General features: G+C 35.3%; 2 protein-coding genes across 2 annotated transcripts in view; both read left to right on the top strand.

Annotated features, from left to right (window-relative positions):
* Positions 1–1639, top strand: part of SPAG16 (sperm associated antigen 16) — a 1328678-nt gene extending 1327039 nt beyond the window's left edge. The window contains exon 16 of the mRNA XM_074191443.1: positions 1289–1639. Coding sequence (XP_074047544.1) covers positions 1289–1464 — 176 coding nt within the window. The 3' untranslated portion in view covers positions 1465–1639. The remainder of the gene's footprint in view (positions 1–1288) is intronic.
* A 3756-nt stretch (positions 1640–5395) lies between these two features.
* VWC2L (von Willebrand factor C domain containing 2 like) overlaps positions 5396–20118 on the top strand; it is a 169674-nt gene continuing 154951 nt past the window's right edge. Inside the window, exon 1 of the mRNA XM_074192566.1 lies at positions 5396–5809. Coding sequence (XP_074048667.1) covers positions 5396–5809 — 414 coding nt within the window. The remainder of the gene's footprint in view (positions 5810–20118) is intronic.

The following is a 20118-nucleotide window of genomic DNA, read 5'->3' as shown; positions in this document are numbered from 1 at the left end:
TCTGGCTGAAAGTGAAATCCATATGTAATGCTTCTGTCAGCAAAGACTTACTGGAGGAGAATTTATAATAAATATTCACATCTGCTGCTTTGGACACCCTAATCCATCCTATGAATCTTTGCTGTGTCAGGCTTTGTTCTAGATGAAGAAGCCCAGTACTTATAAAGGTTTGCAAATAGGTCATATTTATCATGGTTAATGATACTTTCACAGTGGTCCCTCCTTTATAGATATCCATGACCACTTGAGGCACAGCCTATGATTAAATGTGTTTAAGTGTTTTCAAAATGATTTTGCATAATTTTTTTACAAGAAGAACAAATTGCATTTGTTTTCCCATTATATCACCTGAAGCCATTTTCTGTTCAAATTTTGACAAGAAGACATTATTGGAATCTATCAGAGTGATATGATGGCAATGATTCCCAAGTGAATATCAGACTGCCAAGTAGAAAACCTCTTATCTTTCTTACTTTACCAAAATCTGAGGTTAAATGAGAATGTTCCACTGTTTCTAATTTCAAAATCCATGATGTAAATGCTTCATTGACTTCTTGGTGATCACACTAATTCAAATTTCACTGGTGATTTGGGGTCCCTTGCAGGAAAATACATTTAATAAAAGATACTATAACAAGTTTAAGAATATCTTATCTCATAAGTAACTGTCTTGCATAATGAGGGTAATGAGTTGTAAGTTTATTTGAGAGCAAAATACAATTGTGTTAGGAAATTATTGATTTTTTTATGCATGAATATTACCATTATTGTAATCATAATGTTACTTGTAGTTTTAAAATAAAGATTCGGGTGCAATGTTTACAAGCAACCAAAATTAAAGTGGAATGACGATGTTTAATATAAAGTACACAAACAGTATTATCTTGTTCTTTAACTAAACATAATCCTAAAATCTCTAAAACTCCTTATATGCAATGCTTATTGTGAATTTTGTGGATAAATTGTTCTGCTCTGGGTTGTTCTATAATAAAATGGTTGTATAATTCTATTGAGAATAAAGCTTCCAGAAATCCTCTGCTGCGGACAAGAGGTAAAAATCCTTAGGTTTATTTAATCACTCAAATCGAATAGTCTAATTATTGATTTATATTACACAAGACTCAAATTATTTCCCTATAAAGTCGTTCTTATTTCACATGCCACGGCAGTTGGCACCATAAAAGGAGAGTTTGGTGCATCGCCCTGGAAACAGAACGGGTAACGTTCCCTGACTTGCAAACTATATCCGTTCCAATGAAACTTTGCTTTCTCTCTCTCTCTATTTCAGGTCGAGTTTTAGCTCAGGCAAGCGGCAGCGGGGTTATCCATTTGCTAGATCTCAAATCAGGTCAGATTCGCAAACTGCTGGGCCATGAGAGTGAAGCGCACAGCGTAGTGTTCTCTCAGGAAGGAGAGAGCCTGTTTTCTGGGGGATCTGACGGAACTGTTCGAACGTGGTCCTGAAAATCAGCGTCTCACACTGCAGAGGACATTCACTTTTATGCCGAGAATGTCTTTTAGAGCTCCGAGCCAGTAAACGACTAGTTAAGTATGTTAGAAGGTAAAATTTGCGGTTCTCCTGATAACATGCCACGGATACACTCCAGTGTGTATATTGTCACCAATAAAAATTAAAACTTTCTGCTTATTTATTTGAGACTGGGTCATTTCCTCTCACCCCCGTTCCCCACCTTCCCCAACCCCCCGTTTTAATAAGAATTTAGAGAAGACGCTGTCTTACTTAAGGGCTGGGGAGAAATAGCTTTACAATGACGCCTAATGACAGACTAGATGAATTGCAAGAGATTGGTTTTTTAATGTAACTGAACAAGCGCCACAAGAACTCTCCTACTTTTCACCAAATCCAAGCTGTGGAGGAAGAGCCGAAGTTTAATCCTGCAGAACTGGGAGTCTTCCTGCAGTCAGTGGTTCATATACCAACAGTGAGGTTTCATTTTCAAAGATGCCTTGGCAGTGATGATGCCTCATCTTCTAATAATAATCAGGGACTGCAGATGGCTTAAATCTAGATACAAGACACTTCCGGAACTTACCGAGTGGAACACATCTCTGCAGCCGGTCCAAAAATGCATTATGTATAATGACATTGATTTCGGGGGGCCTTGAGAAGGGGGGGGTCGAGGCAAATACGTAATATGCACATGTAGGAAACCTTTCCCCTTAACAGTGCGTCTACCTCTGGTATAGGAAAAAAGTGCGACTAGAAAAAGAGAAACTCTGTGTTCTGTTTGGTCTTGGGAGACTGGCTAAAAAGAGCCACTGGAAATTGGTCCTGTGCGGTGCGGCGCGCTGAAGCCAGCTGTTGGCGCTGTCCGTGGTACTGAAGAAATCCCGGCTGCCGGCAGATTGAGCTCCAAAGCGGCAATCTGGGCAAAACTGCTTTTCTTTGATGCAGAAATCAGGCTAAAGTTGTTGCTTTGCTTCACGTCCACTGTAAGCATTTTCTGTTGTTGTAAGAGGTGATTGAAGCCGCATATTGAGATGGTGCGGAGGGTATTTCAGGAGGAGCTGGCTTTAAGCTATTGCATACTGTTGCTGTTTGTGGTATTGAAAGCCTAACCAAACCACCTCTCTCTACTGCCGTTACACACACTGTGCAAAGGATCTCGTGTTTGGAAGAAACGTAATCATTTGGGGAAATTTTATAGAAGAACCTGAGGAAATCCTGAAATTAAGTTCAACATGATTCTACTACGGGAGTCTGGATTTCGACGAGACAGCATTGGTTCTTGCTTTGAATTCTGAACACTGGTCCAAAGCTTAATTCTTATGTGTGTCTGCTGTGTTTCTCTCTGGAAGGGCGGGAGACTGCCTCTTTACTGTGTTTTGAAATGGGAGGCAGAGAAAAGGGATTGCCTATAACTCATCCCTGAAAAAAAAATGTATTCTTCGGGTAATTAAAGAGGAACTGCTTTACTAAAACACATCTAACCTTTTAGTTCATATTGGCCTGTGACCCTACCACCACCATTAACCTCCATACTGATTAGGTAAGTATGCATTATTAGCACAAGTTATATTTGTTTTCTCAAAGGATTAGATGCAGTCATTTGTTATCAGATATGCTTTTTTTCAAAGTTCAGCTATGGCTGTGATCTCAGTGTGCCAGTGTTTGCTTACTTATTAGAATCTCTACAAAAACATTTTATGTGAATAAAGCTTTCTTTCACTTAAATAAATTGAGTCTTAAACTGTCATAGAGCATCCAAGCTACCGAGATGACTGCTGTGCTTTTTGTTTTATTTTATTAGGTAGCCTTAGAACTTTGTTATGTTTTCAATGCCCACCTTGAGAAATAAGGGTTTACAAAATAGATTTCATGGATAGAAGCACAGGTATGATTTTATTCTAAATGTGAATTGTATCCCTCATTTTTATTTAAGTTTGCAACGACAATAGTCTGGTAAATTGCTGCCTACCTGTAGCTTGTAAATGAATAGACCAGATTTGTCTAGGTCTGTTTATAGCAGAATTCTGTGTGAATTTGACATGGCTTATCATGCATGTTGCTACAGATACTAGAGGAATGCTACAGGAAGCACAATAGCTCCTTTTTCTCAAAGTTAAACTTTCTAAATATGTGGTGGATCTGTCGATTCATCCTGCAGTTAGTAAAACAGGTTTATGGTTTTTTCAAAGGCTTGTATAATGTTGGTCCCAGTATAAATTAGTTAGGGAAAAAATGCTTTGTCAATAGGCTCTTAAAGCTTCTCTAGTAAGATTATAGGTTTTCATCTTCTTGTTCTGTCATGACTCATTATTTTTTACATATTTTAAAGGAGATTCACCTCCTTTATCATTAACCACAAAGAATTCTAATATTAGAGAGCATTCTCCCTTCAGGAAGGCAGAGTAAATAAATTCCCTTCCATTTTACTATTGCCATAAGCTGCATACCTCACTAAAAATGCATAATTTATTATAATTCCTATTCAAAAGTTTGATGAAAATGCATTTTTTATTTTTAAATATCCATTGCACAATTTAAACTGATTGAAAGTGTTATCATTTTTTGGTTATGATTTGAAAAGTAAACTCAAACATGAATGACACAAAGAGACTGAAAATGTACTCTTCATATTCTTCATACCATCTGCACTTACAATGAAACTGGCAAATGAATTATGTGACAAGTATCTTCCTTGCCTATTGCTTCCTTGAAGGAGGGTAAGGTTTTTCCCCATGTCCCCGTGAATTTTTTGTGAGTTACTCAATATCAACATTTTAAAGTCTGAGCTATCCTCAATACTCCAGACACTAATTGTTATCAATATTATTTTATGTGTGAAAGGTCAATATCACTAACTGCATAAGCCATTTTATTATGATGAGAATTATTATAGTTTTCAAAAACTTTAATAAAATCAATTTGTATACTCATTTGTACAAATAACCCAAACCTGAGATGTTTAAATCTATTTGGAAAAAATTATGTACTCAAGGAAGATTAACTGGATCTATTCATTTGCATTGAGTTTATAATAATAAACTTACTAAATGCAAATCATGGTCTAGATACTGCGTATAATGTTCAGAGAGGTATCTTCCTTGCCCTCTAGAAGCTTAGCCTCTGAAAGAGATAAAGTCATAGAGGGTAATATACATAGTCATTTTACCAAGTCTTTTTTTAAGACATGTTTTCCCTGATCTCCCTTTTTTATTTCCCCTTTCTATGTGGAATAGAGGTGTGAGTTTCACTGCTGATTACTTTTTACAACCTAGATACATGTCTATTGCTATACACCTCTTCTCAGAATACTGTAAATCCTTGTTTGTAAGCATAAAGAAAGGATGGTCAGTGGCCTTTTCTACTAACTCCAACATAATTAAAACTCACATTCAACTATCAGATTTACTCCATTACTTTCTGATTTAGGTTTCTCACACCAGTAACTCAATTGTGGTACATTGAGTTATTTAATATCTGAATTCCATAAGTGGAAAGAACCAAGGTTTAGGAATAATAGAGACTGTGCATTGAAATTCTTTTGAACTACTTGTAACTAATCAGAGGCAAATCATTTCATCTCTTTATGGCTTAGAAAATAAATCTATCTTAGTCAAAGTAATATGTGAAATACAGGTGCTAAACCTGAACTAAAATTTCCTGGGCAAAATAATTCCTTAAGGGATCAATTTCAGTTAATATATTGCCAAAGATTTACTCTCTATACTTCAAACTGAAGAGTAGATATTTGCTTGAACTCCTTATATTTGGGATTTTAAAACTATCCCAAAAAACAGGTTGAGAACATGGCCTTAATTGACTATATTATTTTTAATATGTCAAATTATTCTCTTTAAATATTTGTTTTCAGCCTACCCCTCCGGTATTCCCATGGAAGCAGCTGGGTATATTTAATATTAGGACCATATGCAGAAGTCTTTGAGGAGGGGGATGGCTCTTCCTATTCATGAAGCCTGCATACTTCTGTTGGTAATCTCTGGTTTGGTCACCCCAGCTGCCATCAATCATGAAGACTACCCTGCTGATGAAGGTGACCAGGCCTCGAGTAATGACAATCTGATCTTTGATGACTATCGAGGGAAAGGGTGTGTGGATGACAGCGGCTTTGTATACAAATTGGGAGAACGTTTTTTCCCAGGGCATTCCAACTGTCCATGTGTCTGTGCTCTGGATGGACCTGTTTGTGACCAACCAGAATGCCCTAAAATTCACCCAAAATGTACTAAAGTGGAACACAATGGATGCTGTCCTGAGTGCAAAGAAGTGAAAAACTTTTGTGAATATCATGGGAAAAGTTACAAAATCTTGGAGGAATTTAAGGTATGCGCTACCCTCCATATTTATTCAATACTAACATGCCACTCCAATTATTTTCCATATTGGTACATGAAAGTGATTGTTATGCCAAAATATTCTCTCCATTAGAACAAGAAATGTGATTTCATTTAGCATGCTGTTATTTATGATTCAAATGATGGGGAATTCATCTGTTGATCTGTGTTTCAGATAGACTTATTTAATAGCTGGAATTTGGTTAACAGTCAAATTAATTCAAAAAAGTGTTCAAGTACATATCAAGACATACAATTTTGTGAAGAAAAAAGGAAACTTGCTTATAGACCACATCTTTATTTTATTAACACCAACATATTCTGTTGGACCTTGAAAAAAAGATCTTATTCTACTCAACCCACATATGAAGTACTTTCTATTTAGTCTCCATATCTAGTATTGCGAAGGTAAGTTCTACAGATAGATGTGCAATCCTGAATCCATAAAACAAAAAATTCATTTAGTTTAAAACACAAATATTAGTCTTTATGGCAAGTACATCACATTTTTTTCATGCTTTGGCACACTAAATAATGTCTTGAGTATAGATTACCTTTTTTCAGGCATAAAAAGCCCTAAAAATCCAGATTGTGATATTTTTCTTGATAAATACCATTAACCCTTTGTTTTCTTGACTCCTAATCCTTATTGTCAAGAATCACATAGAACATTGTTATATATTGTATGAAATTTTCTTTGCTCCCTTGGCTAATTGTGATTAGGGCATCCTATAAGTAAGACCTGTTACTCAAATATTTAACTGAGAGCATCAAAAAGATGTTAGTCATAAATTTAATAGCAGTGTGTGCCCAAGAATGTCTGAACTTCTGATGGTTTGTTCCCATAAAGACCAGCTTTCATTTAACAAAGAAATTCAATAAGACTCTCAGAACCCTACTAGTAGCCAGAATAGAACTAGCTTGCTATATTGCAGGACTTTTCTTTGAATTCTGGAGTGAAGACTGTTCTGTCCTTTCTGCAAAGAAAAAGATCTCATGTCAAATTGTGCCCGAATCCATCACCCAGATAATAAAATTACCTAACCCATAGGCAAGGGGGGAGGGGGATGCTGTTGTTGCATTATCCATGCATTCATTTCACTCAAACCATTGCAGTGCATGATTACTGTTTTCCATAAGCCACTGTATGAGTTCAGATTGTTGAACTAGTCACTTATGAAGTTCTTTGTGACCATCTTATTCCCTTGGTTGAATAAAATATGCAAATTATCATTCTGAAAACATGAATAGATATAATGATAACTGTTTTAATAGAAGTAATATTTCACCAAAACTTGATCTCTCCTCCATTATAATATAATTTCAGTCAGAGTATTTCTAATACAAATAAGACTGTTGCTCTTAAACTCTAGTTAATCACATCTTTCTCCTTATCTACCACCTAAGTCCTAAGATGTTTACAAACTATAAGAACATGATGCCATCAAATACTAATTTTTTAAGTTTTGGGGAATGAAGTACAAGTACTAAAAACTTAATATAATTCTAGGCATAATGTTAGGGTCACATTATCCCCTGCAGGCCAGTAGCTCCCCTCAGGGTAATCATTTTTCTTTTTTTTAGAAAGATTTTATTAATTTTGCTTCCCTCCCCCCACCCCCCACAGAAGGCATTCTGTTACTCTTTACATTGTTTCCATGGTATACATTGATCTCAGTTGAATGTGATGACAGAGAAATCATATCCATAAGGAAGAAAAATAAAGTATGAGATAGTAAAACTACATAATAAGATAATGGGGTTTTTTTTCCTAAATCAAAGGCAATAGTCTTTGGCCTTTGTTCAAAGTCCATAATTCTTTCTCTGGATACAGATGGTATTCTCCATTGCAGATAGCCCCAAATTGTCTGTGATCATTGCACTGACGGAATGAGCAAGTCCATCAAGGTTGATCATCACCCCCATGTTGCTGTTAGGATGTACAAGGTTGTTCTGGTTCTGCTCATCTCACTCAGCATCAGTTCATGCAAATCCTTCTAGGTTTCAGGGTAGTCATTTTCACAGCAACATGATATAGCCTTGGACAGACCACCTCTACCCTATTCCTGCCCAAAACACATACAGTCAATATTTCTGGGATATGTAATTCATAAAATAATATATTTAGAGGTGGAGTGGATCTTGGAAGCTTTTGAGTCCAACCCTCTCTCTTTATATATATAAGAAACAGGAGACATGGAGAGATTAAGTGCCCATAGTCACAATGTTTAAGGCAGTATTTAAAACCAGGTCTTCCTAACTCCAAGTCCAGTGGGTTTTTTCCCCCTACACCATGCTACAAAACAATTAGGAATGCAAGATATTGCTTTGGATATCAGAAGTCCTCAATACAATTAAAATTGTTTTTAGATTGGGAGGGGGTGGGACAAGTGACCAGAAGCCATTTTTATATCTGAAATATTACATTCTGAAAGAGACTTTAGAGATCATATTGCTCAGGTTCTTAATTTTACAGATGATTAATCCCAGAAGTATGACCTTAAGAGGTTCAAAGTTACAATGCTAGTCTGCTCTAAAATATTGAATTACAAGCAATTCTACAATCATAAAGTCTCATTTTCTTCAACATTTAATGGGTTTCCACAGTCTCCTATCAACTCAAAATTCTTCTATGTTCAAACTTCATGTCAAATTCCTTAATAAAAATTATTCAAATGGAAGGAGCTCCTAAGACTTCCTAACTTACTAGTTAATGTAAATCTTGATGTCTAAACTTTGTAGCACTTAACATTTCTTAATATCATCTGAAAGTTTCAATCATTCCAACACAGTTCCTAAGTGATTATATACAATTTTGTTTTCTGTCATAGAAGCCTTAAGATCGATTAAAAGTTGTTTTTATAACAATGGAAGTTAATTTTCTATTTGTAATACATATTGTGACTATAAAGAACCCTGCTAACCTGCTTTGGAGGTAAAAAGAGAATGGTCATGTTTCAGGTTTTTCATATAATGAGAGAATTATCTTATGTATCATTTATTCATTCACCAAGTATTTATTAATCACCTTTTCCATTTAAAGCATTTCATTATATGATGTTGCATTATCCTACAGAATGCATTAATAAAAAAATATTTTTATATGAAATGCACTATGCAATTCATTAAAAGAGAGGCAAAGATATGGTCCTTGCCTTCAGGGAAATTTAATGATAAATAAAATATATGGCTTTTGCTTTTGCAGAACCTGTACAACAACTGAACAAAAATAAGTGTATTGTAGATATATGTGCTTGTGAAATGCAGGGTAGGAAGAGGTGATCAACATCATAACTTTGCAGTACAGTAAATAGGAAAAAAAATTGGAAAGAAGGTCCTGGTCTTGAATAAATTGTGGAAATAGATTGGTGAAGAGAAAAGAGGATAACCCCTTGAAGAGCAAACAATTTGAGCAAAAGCACAGGAACAGGAATAAAAGATATTCAGGGAATATGAATATAGGATGAGAAACATTAAAATGACCAGCCTGGCCAATGTTAAAAGAATAGTGTTGAGATAAATTGAGTGATCAGATGACAGAAGGGAAGAAAAAAAACCTGAAAGAAGACCAAGTAGAAGCTAAGTTTTGACTGGAATAGTAATAGGCAGTTAATGTAGGTTTTTGTAAGGAGACAGGCATTATGAAAATAGTTTGAGAAAGGTTATCTTGGCAGTTTTATTCCAGACTAATTCAATAGGATTGGGGAGGGGGGCAACAAATATGGGTGGGCATATTAAAGAGAATAGGTAAAAGGCTGCTCCAAGTAAGGAAAGCATGAGATGTTTGCCTGAATTGTAACTGAGGTCATGGAATAATAGACAATGTTGTAAAAATACTTATATTGGACTTCCAAATGGTTCATTTTGAAATGGCTTACATTTTATGGTCATTTCTTAATTTCTTCATGTTAAGAAATCCAGATGTACTTGAGAATAAGGGTACAAAAGGGCATCTTCTTCTCTGATTTACAAGGCACAGCACTGGAGCTCTTAGGTCCTCTATAACTCTTTCAATTCTGACCCTCTCTCTCCATTCCAGTCCCTTTGAGAGTCCTAAAATATAATGACTACTTACCAGCAGAAGAAAATCTCTACCAAAAATAAATAAATAAACACACTTATTTTAGATTTTTGCTCATGACAGTCAAATGTAAATTGGTCTGTATTATCTCCTGAAAAATCTTTTCCCGCCATTTATTAAGAGGAACCTGGAAAAATTTAATAAAATACTCTACCTTTTTTTGAAAGCCCTAACTTCTTCTGTGTTCTAGTAACATCATATTAAAATAAAGGTCAGTGTCTAGCATATCCTGTCATCTTTCTTTGAAGTGTGGCTGGAAAAAGTAACAGCTTAACACTTAAAATAAAAAATATATAAATCACAATATTTTTAAAAGTAAAAAATACATAAATCACAACATATTTCTAATTTTTTTGGAAATATAAAGTTTATGCATTCAAGACCTCTTATTCTAAGCCTCATTTACAAGGGAAAATATGATAGAGATTGGGGTAGGGATATTTTCAGAATATTGTTTTGCCAAAGCTTAGTCCTTTTGAATACTCCCCTATTTTCTCATGTCTTTCTTGATAAATCTGTCTGCCACATATTGTGGGTCATAGCAAATGGAGCTGTGTCTGGCTTTCCTATTTCCATTTCTGCCCAGTTTCAGAGTCAATCTTCATTCAAAAGTGGCTTTCTACATTGGCTCCCACAGGTTGCCAGTGACTGAAGACTGTCTCTCCCAATATATCTTCTTACAAACCTTTGTTTTGCCTCAGCAGTACTTTTTGGATTAGATAATGCTTTTGTGAAGGTGCATTGACTTTTGTTACTTCACCCAACTCTGAGTCAAGGAAAGAGATTTATATGCAGTTTATAATGTTGCAAGATTCATAATGTTTTATATCACTAAGCATTTTCCCCTTGCTTTCCCTTTGCATATATTTTGGGTTTGTGGTTTCATAAATAAACATCTTTACACAAACACACACACACACAGGCACACACACACAACTTGTCATACATTTATGTCATACATTTCTCTCAAATTTGATTTCAATCTTTGAAGGAAAAAGAATGTGATAGTAAGGTTATTTAGGAAGCTAAGTGTCCATGGCTTTATTTCACTAAGTTATTATAACCACAAAGTCCTTTGATGATGTTTTAAGGTTAGGAATGGTTGGACTCCTATTGGGTACATTTAGAAAATGACATGTTTCACTGCCCTCTCCCATTACTTTTGATCCTTAAATGATGCATCCCCAAAATCTGCTAAGACTGCAATATCTTACATGTAACAGTTGTGATACATTGGAAAACGTCCTAACTTTAGAAACAGAAGTCCTGCATTCAATGCTCAACTCTTCTCCTACTAGATACTGAGCCTGTAGAACTCACTCAACCTCTATGAATCAGTTCCTTAATCGGTCACCTGGAGATAATATCACTTATACTGCCAGCTTCACAGAGTCATCACAGGATTAAATAAATTGATGCATGTAAAGTATTCTGGAAATTATAAGGTTCCGATTAACTTGTTGTTTGTAAATTTCCCCAGCTACATACTAGACAGCCTTAAATGCCTGCTTCGATGTCTTTGGACATGCTTCAACTTCAGCATGTCCAAAATAAACTTTTCTACTCATCTAAAAAATACCCTTCTTCTTAACTCCCATTTTCCAGTTATTTGTACTACTATGCTCTTAGACAGTAAGGTTTGAAACCTTAGTCATGTCTACTCTTTTTCATTCAATTCCTATATACAATCATACCTTCTTTCCCACTCAACACCCTAAAAGAATGATTGTAGGTTATTTTTATTTTAGCCTGCATTGTGAAATTGGTATTTAGAAGTGGTTGTTATAGTGGTTTGTGTATGGAATGGGATGGGGATTTTTTCTCTTCCCCTAGTAATATCTATCTTGTTAATTCTACCTTTGCACTCTCCAATGTGCTCCCCTCCCCCATTGCTTCTATCTTCATTGCCATCACTTTAATTCAGGACTTCATTATCTCCCACCTTGACAGCTCTAAGAGCCTACTAACTCCATTCTCTGACTCCAGTCATCACCCTTTTAATCCATCTCGCACACCAATGGTTGCCAGATTAATCTTCCTAATGCCCAGACCTGACCACATCACTCTCCTGCCTATAAACATTCAATGACTCCCTGCTGCTTACTGAATAAAAATAAATTCCTTAGCTTGCCATTCAAGACCCTCAATAATCTAGCACCAGCCTACCTTTTCATCTTTACCTCACTCTACTAGCCTTTACATAGTTTATGCTTCAGCCCAGTTAGACTATTTATCATTGCCCAACTACATTCTTCCCTTTTCCCCTTACATGCCTCCACCTTTGTAAACACCAGGAATATCTCCTTCCTCATTTCCAAATTGTACCAAGATTCCAAGGCCAAACTTCAGTACCACCTTGCCCAAGAAATATTTTCTGTTGCTCCACAAGCAGAAGTTTTTCTCATGCCTCTAAATTTTCATGAATTTTTATGTTTCTCTGATGCCTTAATCATAGTTTATTCTCTAGTATGGTTGTCTATATATCACTATCTTATGAGATCCTTGTGAGCGTGGATGACTTCATTCATGTTTATAGTCCTCTTTGCACATAGTAGATGCTCAAAACATGTTTCTTGAATGCTAAAATAAAATACAAATTCTGGTAAAGGTATAGAACGTGGGGAATGAGGTTGATGCAGCAGGTAATGATTTATTGTTATTTAGATTGTGTTCAGTGGCAAGGACCTGATTTTGGAGACAGAGAACCTGTGTCACTTTCTATCTAGGAGACTTTGGGCAAGGTATTTAATCTGTTTGTTGTTGGTGGTGGTGGTGGTGGTGTTTTCTCAAATGGAAAATGAGAGAAATGGGTTAATAGTCTCAAAGGTCTCTTATAGCTCTAAACCCATGACCTATGTTCTTTTGATCCTTAATATTAATGCAGATTTCTAAGTAAAGTTTTGACAAAAGAGAGAAGAGACATATTAGGACCCAGAGAAAGAAGAACTATCAATGGGCCAATATAGCATAATCAATCAATCAATCAATATTTATTAAGTATCTAATTTGTATAAACTCTGGGGATACAAAAAAGAAATGGAAAGAGTACTATTACAGGAGCTGAGAAATATGGGTTCTAATCCCAATTCTAGTAACTAGCTTTGTGACCTTGAGTGAGTCACTTAACTTCTCAGGATCTCAGATACCTTATCTATAACAGAGGGAAGGGGACTAATGTCTGATCTTTAAGATTCTTTCCAACTCTAAAACTTAATGATTAAAAAAGAGCCAAGGTATATGCTATTCAATATCTTCTAGGAACAATAATTAAAATTTATATAGGTCTTAAAAGTTTACAAAATGTTTTATAAACCCTTCCTGAATATATCTCCAGAATTGTTAAAAAGGAACTAGTATTAAGTATTATCCCTGTTTTTAACATGAAGAAATTGGGGCTCAGAAGTATGAAATGAAATCACCTATGCTCATAGAACTAAGAAGTTCTGGTTGCAAAATCTGAATTCAAATCTCTCCCAAGTCTAAGTTCTATACTTTTTGACCCAGCCATGTCAGTTTTTGAGAGAAGCATACCTCTCAAGTCTCTTATAATTTTTATGGACTTTAAAGACTTTGAGGAAAAGTTCTTAGACTTCTTCTCTCTCTGTCTCTCTTTGTCTCTACCTCTGTCTCTCTGCATCTCTGTATCTGTCTGTCTCTATCTCTCTATCTCTGTCTCTGTTTCTCTGTCTCTCTCTGTGGGTCTCTGTCTCTGTCTGTCTGTCTGTCTGTCTCTCTCTCCCTCCCTCCCCATGTGTGTGTGTGTGTATGTGCGTGTGTCTGTCTGTCTGTCTGTCTCTGTATCATTTTGTCTCTTAGAAGGCATAGTCCTATATAAAGCTTACTGATTGACCAACTGCAGGGACAATGCCCTATATATAAACCAAATACAGGTAAAGGTAACAAAAGAGATTTTTCTTAAAAGGGGGTTAGGACTAAAGTGTTCTGGATGGGAGACTGTGAGAAATGAAAGACAGAGCTCAGCTTTACAAGAAGTCAATGAAAAATAAATTTGTTGAATCAAAAGGCTAAAAGGTTATATAGCAAATGGTCAGTAGAGTTGGTGTGAAGGAGTTTCAGGACGCCAGTATTTGGCAGAGTAAGCACTTGATAAGTGTTTTTTCACTTACACATTGATTCATTCCAGCCAATGGAAGCAACTTAGAAAGTTTCATGCAGCAAAAAAAAACATTTATTTGTCAAAGTTGATTTCTAAAAAAAAGAAAACTACATTTCCCACCCAGCTCCCACCCTCATTCTTTATTAGTTGTTATTTCCCTCCTTTGGACTGTGAGTCTCTGAGGGCAGCGGCAATATGTTAGTTTTATTTTTACTGAAATGTAATAGGTACTTAATAAACGTTTATTGACTTTGACTTAAAGAAATATAATTAGCAGCAGGTGGCCATTTATGCCAAAGTAAGTTTTATCTTTCTTCTCTGTGATTTGACATCTGATGATCCTTACTACATTTCAAAAATGGCATCATCCTTAGTTTCACTTCAAAACAATTCGTATTGAGTTGCCCCTCTAAAACTCAGGAGTCCTGTTAGGAGCCATAAATAAGCATTCTTGGCTTAAGGTCCATGTTACTGAGTCTCATGCTTTAGCATGGCTATCAATGTAATGAGATAACTCTCCAGAATTTCGTATACAGCAATTTAAAAAAAATAATCCCTAAGTATTTTAAACTCCACTATTTTGATCTGTTACCTTATTACTAGTATATTACATTGGACTCAATGTTAATTAAAATTAAATGCCAGGGGCAGCTAGGTGGCACAGTGGATAGAGCACCAGCCCTGGAGTCAGGAAAACTGAGTTCAAATCTGACCTAAGACACTTAATAATTGCCTAGCTGTGTGAACTTAGACAAGTCACTTAACCCCATTGCCTTAAACAAGTAAAATTTTTAAAAAATTAAATGCCAAGGTTTAGGTCAAAGCTTTGTTGAAAGACTTAAATACATTTTTAATTTTGAGAATTTTCATTTCCAAATTTTCAAATCTCCAGTTGTTAGTCTTACCATGTCACTGCCCTGATTCAGAAACTTCCAAGGTTTTTGTTTTTTGCCCTGGAACAAAATATAGTCTTATGTCTGACTTTTAAAATCCTGGCTCCAACATGTTATTCCAGATTATTATTTCCTACAGAAGATCTTTTCTGATCCATGCAGTTGTCAGTTATTCCTTCCTTTCCTCTCCCCAAAAAATTTGCTTTGGGCATGTATACAAATAGACATATACTTACTTATGCACATGCTGTTTCCCTTGGTAGAATGTAATCTCTTTGAGGACAGAATCTGTCATTTTTTTATTTTTGCCTCCTCAGCTCCTAGCTGATGGTTATGCTAAACTCTCAATAAATGCTAATTGAATTGAATGAAAATCAGTTTGCCTAGTTCCCAAAGGATCAAGCTTCAAGGTTTTCTATGGCTTATTACATGACTCAGCTTTGCTCATTCCTCAAAGGACACATTTACTCCTTTTCCCAAAATTATTTTAGAGAGAAATATTGATCAGGGCAAGAGTCAAGTTATATTCAAAGTTCCTATCCTATGCCTTGAGTTTCCTATGGAAATAGGGTAGGGAGAGGCTTTTTCTTATTCCAAGGAATATCCACTAAGTTACCTAAGAGCAATTTTCTGAGCCCTTTGCTTCCATTCTTTCTTCCTGCCATTTTTCTGAATTTTTATAGACTCCTGTTCATATCTATGTTAATGGCACAATATTGGGCACATAATAAGAATTAACTCGACCATATTGCATTGTAATCAGTCAATCAACATGCATTTATTAAGTACCTTCTGGCTTCAAGGCTTGATGCTTAGTACCAGAAATATAAAGGCAAAAGTTAAGGGTTTCTTGTGTTTGAAATATTTACATTTTAATTATGAAGAGAATGGATATACATATGAGAATGCAGGGAATATTACACAAAAAAATGAGATAATTTTGGCAGGGACAGTAGTACATGAAAGACCAGAAAAAGAAGGTGGTTATTGATCTGAGTCTTAGAGGAAACCAGTGATATCAAGAGGGATAAATGAAAAGGGAGCATGTTCCAGCTAGGAGAAAGCACCCTGAGAGGGAGAATCATGTTGCAGAACCTCAGGATTACCAGTTTTGCTGGACTATGGAGTTCATAGAGAAGAGTAATATACTAAAAAAAAAAAAAAAAGATTAGAAAGGTAGGTTGAAACAAGATGGTTAAGAGTCTTAAATTCCAAAGATAGATTTTATCTTTGATTCCAGAAAGAATAAGAAGCCTCTGGGATTTATTAAGTAGGTGGAGACATGGTCAGACCTGCACTTTAGGAAAATTTCTTTGATAGTTATGTGGAGAATGGATGAAGAAGCAAAGAGGTTTGAGGTTGGGAATACCAATAGGAAATTATTTCAATCATCAATGCAAGGGAAAAGAAGGTATTCAAAGAAAAGGGGGGGGCAAATTAGAGAGATGAGAGAAAGAAACAAGATTTAGCAATTGAAAAAGCTGATATGTGAATAAACCTTTAAAGTTTGCATATTACATTATCTCATCTAAGTCTCATAACAACCCTGAAAGTTAAGTATGGCAAATATTATTGTCCACATTTTACAGTTGAGGAAATTGAGTCTGGGAAATATTAAGTAAGTTATTTAAGATAAGTTTTTGGTGAGATTAGATTAAAACCCAGATCTTCCTCACTCCAAGACTAGGAAGTGTCAGCAAAATTAGTGAAAATGTTTAAAAGACAGAAGTTTGAAGTCAATACCTAAAGTGAAACTTTGGAATTATCTGTGGTTTTAAATTCTCTAGCAATCTTTATCTTACAATTAATCAGTAGATGGTTTACTTCTCAGTGCTAAAGTTTTGCATCAGTAACCAAAGTCAATTGTACCTTCTTCTTAGTTGCTTCCCTTGACCTTGGATTGCTAGTTCCCTATAAAAAGCCATTTTGGTAATGTGTTAAGAACTCAGCAATGAATGAATGGTGGTTGACACAAACCAGAAAAACTAGAATTAGCCTCCCGGAAAGTTTTCTAGTAATAGTCCTTTCTGGTTTTAGGAAATCTTCAGAAGTTGACCTCAGCATTTTACCAAAGATCCATGAAATATGGGGCTCTAGTTTGAACAATCCCTTAATACCAAATCTCAATCTCTTATGAACTTTTCAAGAGAATAGCAACACTCAGTCAACTCAGCAGCACTTTTGGTCTTTCTATCTGTATGGTGACTATAACAGAACTAACACATGATTTCAGTAAAGAATAAATGTTACAGTGATTTGAAAGTGTTAAAACTATTGAATCAAATTCCAAAGTTTTGATTAATCCTGTTTCTCTCTCTCTCTCTCTCTCTCTCTCTCTCTCTCTCTCTCTCTCTCTCTCTCTCTCTCTCTCTCTCTCTCCAAATATTGATTGAAATAAGTAGACCATTAGCAGGGAATCAGAAATCATTTTCTAAACTCAGTTCCCACTGTGCTATTTGTATTGTATTTGGTTGTGACCTCAATTACAAGGTATCTGAAGCAAGATAGAATTCTCCTAAAAAAAAGTGAATGTCATATTTAAGGTTTCTCCCCCTTTTGAGAATTAGATGAAGGGGATTAAAGGTGAAAGAGACCTCCCACTCCAACCTGAATTGAAGAGAAATCTGATGGATTGTCTTAGGCCAAATAGCTAAGCAGTGACAGAATCAGATTGCAGATTTCCAAACTCCCAAACTAATGCTGCTTTTGCCACTGGATTAAGGTGCCTCTATCAAGGGGATGGGTGGTTGGGTGGAAGAAGGGAGGAAGAACATACTGCATAGACATATAGGTATAGATATGCAACATACATACATTCCATACTTAGATTCACAGTTAAATACATTTACAGATACATAAAGAAGTAAATAAAATAGTCCAAGACACAGATTAGTATGCAAAATACTGTAGGAAAAGTTCATCTCTTCCAATTGATGAGGATACATGTAAATGAACTAAATTCAGAAAACTTCACCAAAACATTCCCCTATCCCTTACTCCAGTTACAGGTAGTTAGCCATAATAAAATATTGACACATGGCCAGGTCCTATTGAAATCAAATATTGATTTGATTTACCATAGCAGTTGATATGGAGTTATAGTTAGTATAGGCAGTATCTCCAAAGAACCCTGTTTTACAAACCAAGTGAAATCAAATCTTGAATTAAGCAAATATCTTCACTCAGCGAGCATGAGTCTGATTGCTCAGTTTATAACAGCACAGGCCTCCATAATAGAATATATTTGAATTCAATAATATCTATTTTACAAAGATAAATTTTACCCTAGAAGAAAGAAAGGGACCAATTTGTACTTTCTTCGCCAGCTCATCTTTGTCAGATTGAGGACTGGTTTCCTGACTTCATTTTTCCTTTTCCAACAACCCTTTAACTTCATTGTGTGGCAAAGATGGAGAAAAGGCTGGGAGTATCATCATCTCTATTTTCAACTGGGTGTGATTAAGACAGTGGGAGGAGAGCACAGTGCCTATTCCTATCTCTGGGAGAGGTGAACAATTGGAGATAACATTCTGCTAATTCTACCTGATTCAATAAAGAATTTCCCTATTGTGTCCAGACAATTCATAAAAGTACCCAATCACACACTCAACTTCAGTTTAAGTCATTTATTATGTATAAAAGAAATGTTAATTGAAATCTTATAGAATATTCAATCATAAAGTCATAGTTTGTGGGAGTCAGTTTATTTAACCTCCCTCAACTCATTTGAGGAAGCCTTCTTTTCATTATTATTTCATTATTTCCCTATTGGCCATATGTACTAATTTCTCTGGGTACTTGAACATTCTCCCTTATTTATACCCATACCCTCCACCCTCACACTCAAACATCTATATATATTTTATATATATATATATATATATACACACACACACACACACACATATAATACCCATACACTTCATTTTAGCAACATACAATTTGACTCAGAGCTCTGTTTTTCATAAGTGAAAATACACACACACACATATATATATATGGGTATGTGTGAATATGTATAAATATATTTAAATAATTTATTATTTATCTTAGAGTATTCATGCTAATTCAATTCTCTGAGCATTTTATGATTATAATGGCCCTTTTTAATTCTAAAAATATGGAGACCTTTACTCTGCACAAATTTATGAAATCTGATTACATTCCTACTTCCTGAGAATTCACAGATGACAAAGATGAGCAGATTGCAACTTTCCAGCTTTGTAAATACTTCAAGTCATATATTTCATGACACAAAGAAGCAAGTTTGTATTTAATATAACATTGCAGTAAATACTGTTAATGAGTTGGTAGATGAAAAGCAAGTATATTTAAGGTTTGTTTGCTCAGTCAATAGTTACTTAAATCTTGTCCAAGTTTTAAAAAGAAAGTGTGTAGACAAATGTATGATATGAATTTACATGTATCAGTCAGTAGACCAGTCAATAAAGGTTTATTAAGTGCCTACTGTATGCCAGACATCCTCCCAGTGTCTTGAGAAACAAAGAAAAGGAACTCACAGTCTAATGGTGGAGATGATGTGAAAACAACTATGTAAATAAAAGGAAAAAAAAAAAAGATGTACACAGATTAAATTGGAGATGACCTCAGAGGGAAGGCACAATATTAAGGGGCACTGTGAAAGGCTTCTCAAAGAAGATGAAATTTTAGCAAAGACTTGAAGGAAGCCAGGGAGGCCAAGCAGGAGAGATGGAAAGGCATGAGGAACAATCAGGAAAGATGCCCACAATCTGTAGATTCAGAATCTTGGATGAGGAGCAGCAGGGAAACCAGTGCCACTGAATTGCAGAGCATGCTGAGGGTCTAAGAAGGCTGGAAAAGGAGAGGGGGAACTAGGTTGTTTAGGGCTTTGGAAGCCAAAGAGAGGATTTTATATTTGATCATGGAAATTATAGAAAGGAACATTATGATGTATATACTGTCATTTTAGTTAAAAATATGAAGGTGCTTATTTTTCAATAGATGTATATCTAATACAAATATAGATTGATGAAATACTCATATATATGATATATTTATAACTTTTCTAGATTCATGAATAACATATATGTAACATTTCATGAATCAATATTATCAAATATGTTGAGATAGCCTAGTCTCTGCTCTCTCTAGACAGAATTGTGAAATATTCTACATGAAAATCAATGCATATTCTTTAGGTACAATTATTTTTCTCCTCCATATGA

This window comes from Macrotis lagotis, chromosome 6 (genome assembly GCF_037893015.1).
Source record: "Macrotis lagotis isolate mMagLag1 chromosome 6, bilby.v1.9.chrom.fasta, whole genome shotgun sequence".
Classification (NCBI taxonomy): domain Eukaryota; kingdom Metazoa; phylum Chordata; class Mammalia; order Peramelemorphia; family Peramelidae; genus Macrotis; species Macrotis lagotis.
Note: the sequence above shows the minus strand (reverse complement) of the source record. Positions and strands in the feature narration are given on the sequence as shown.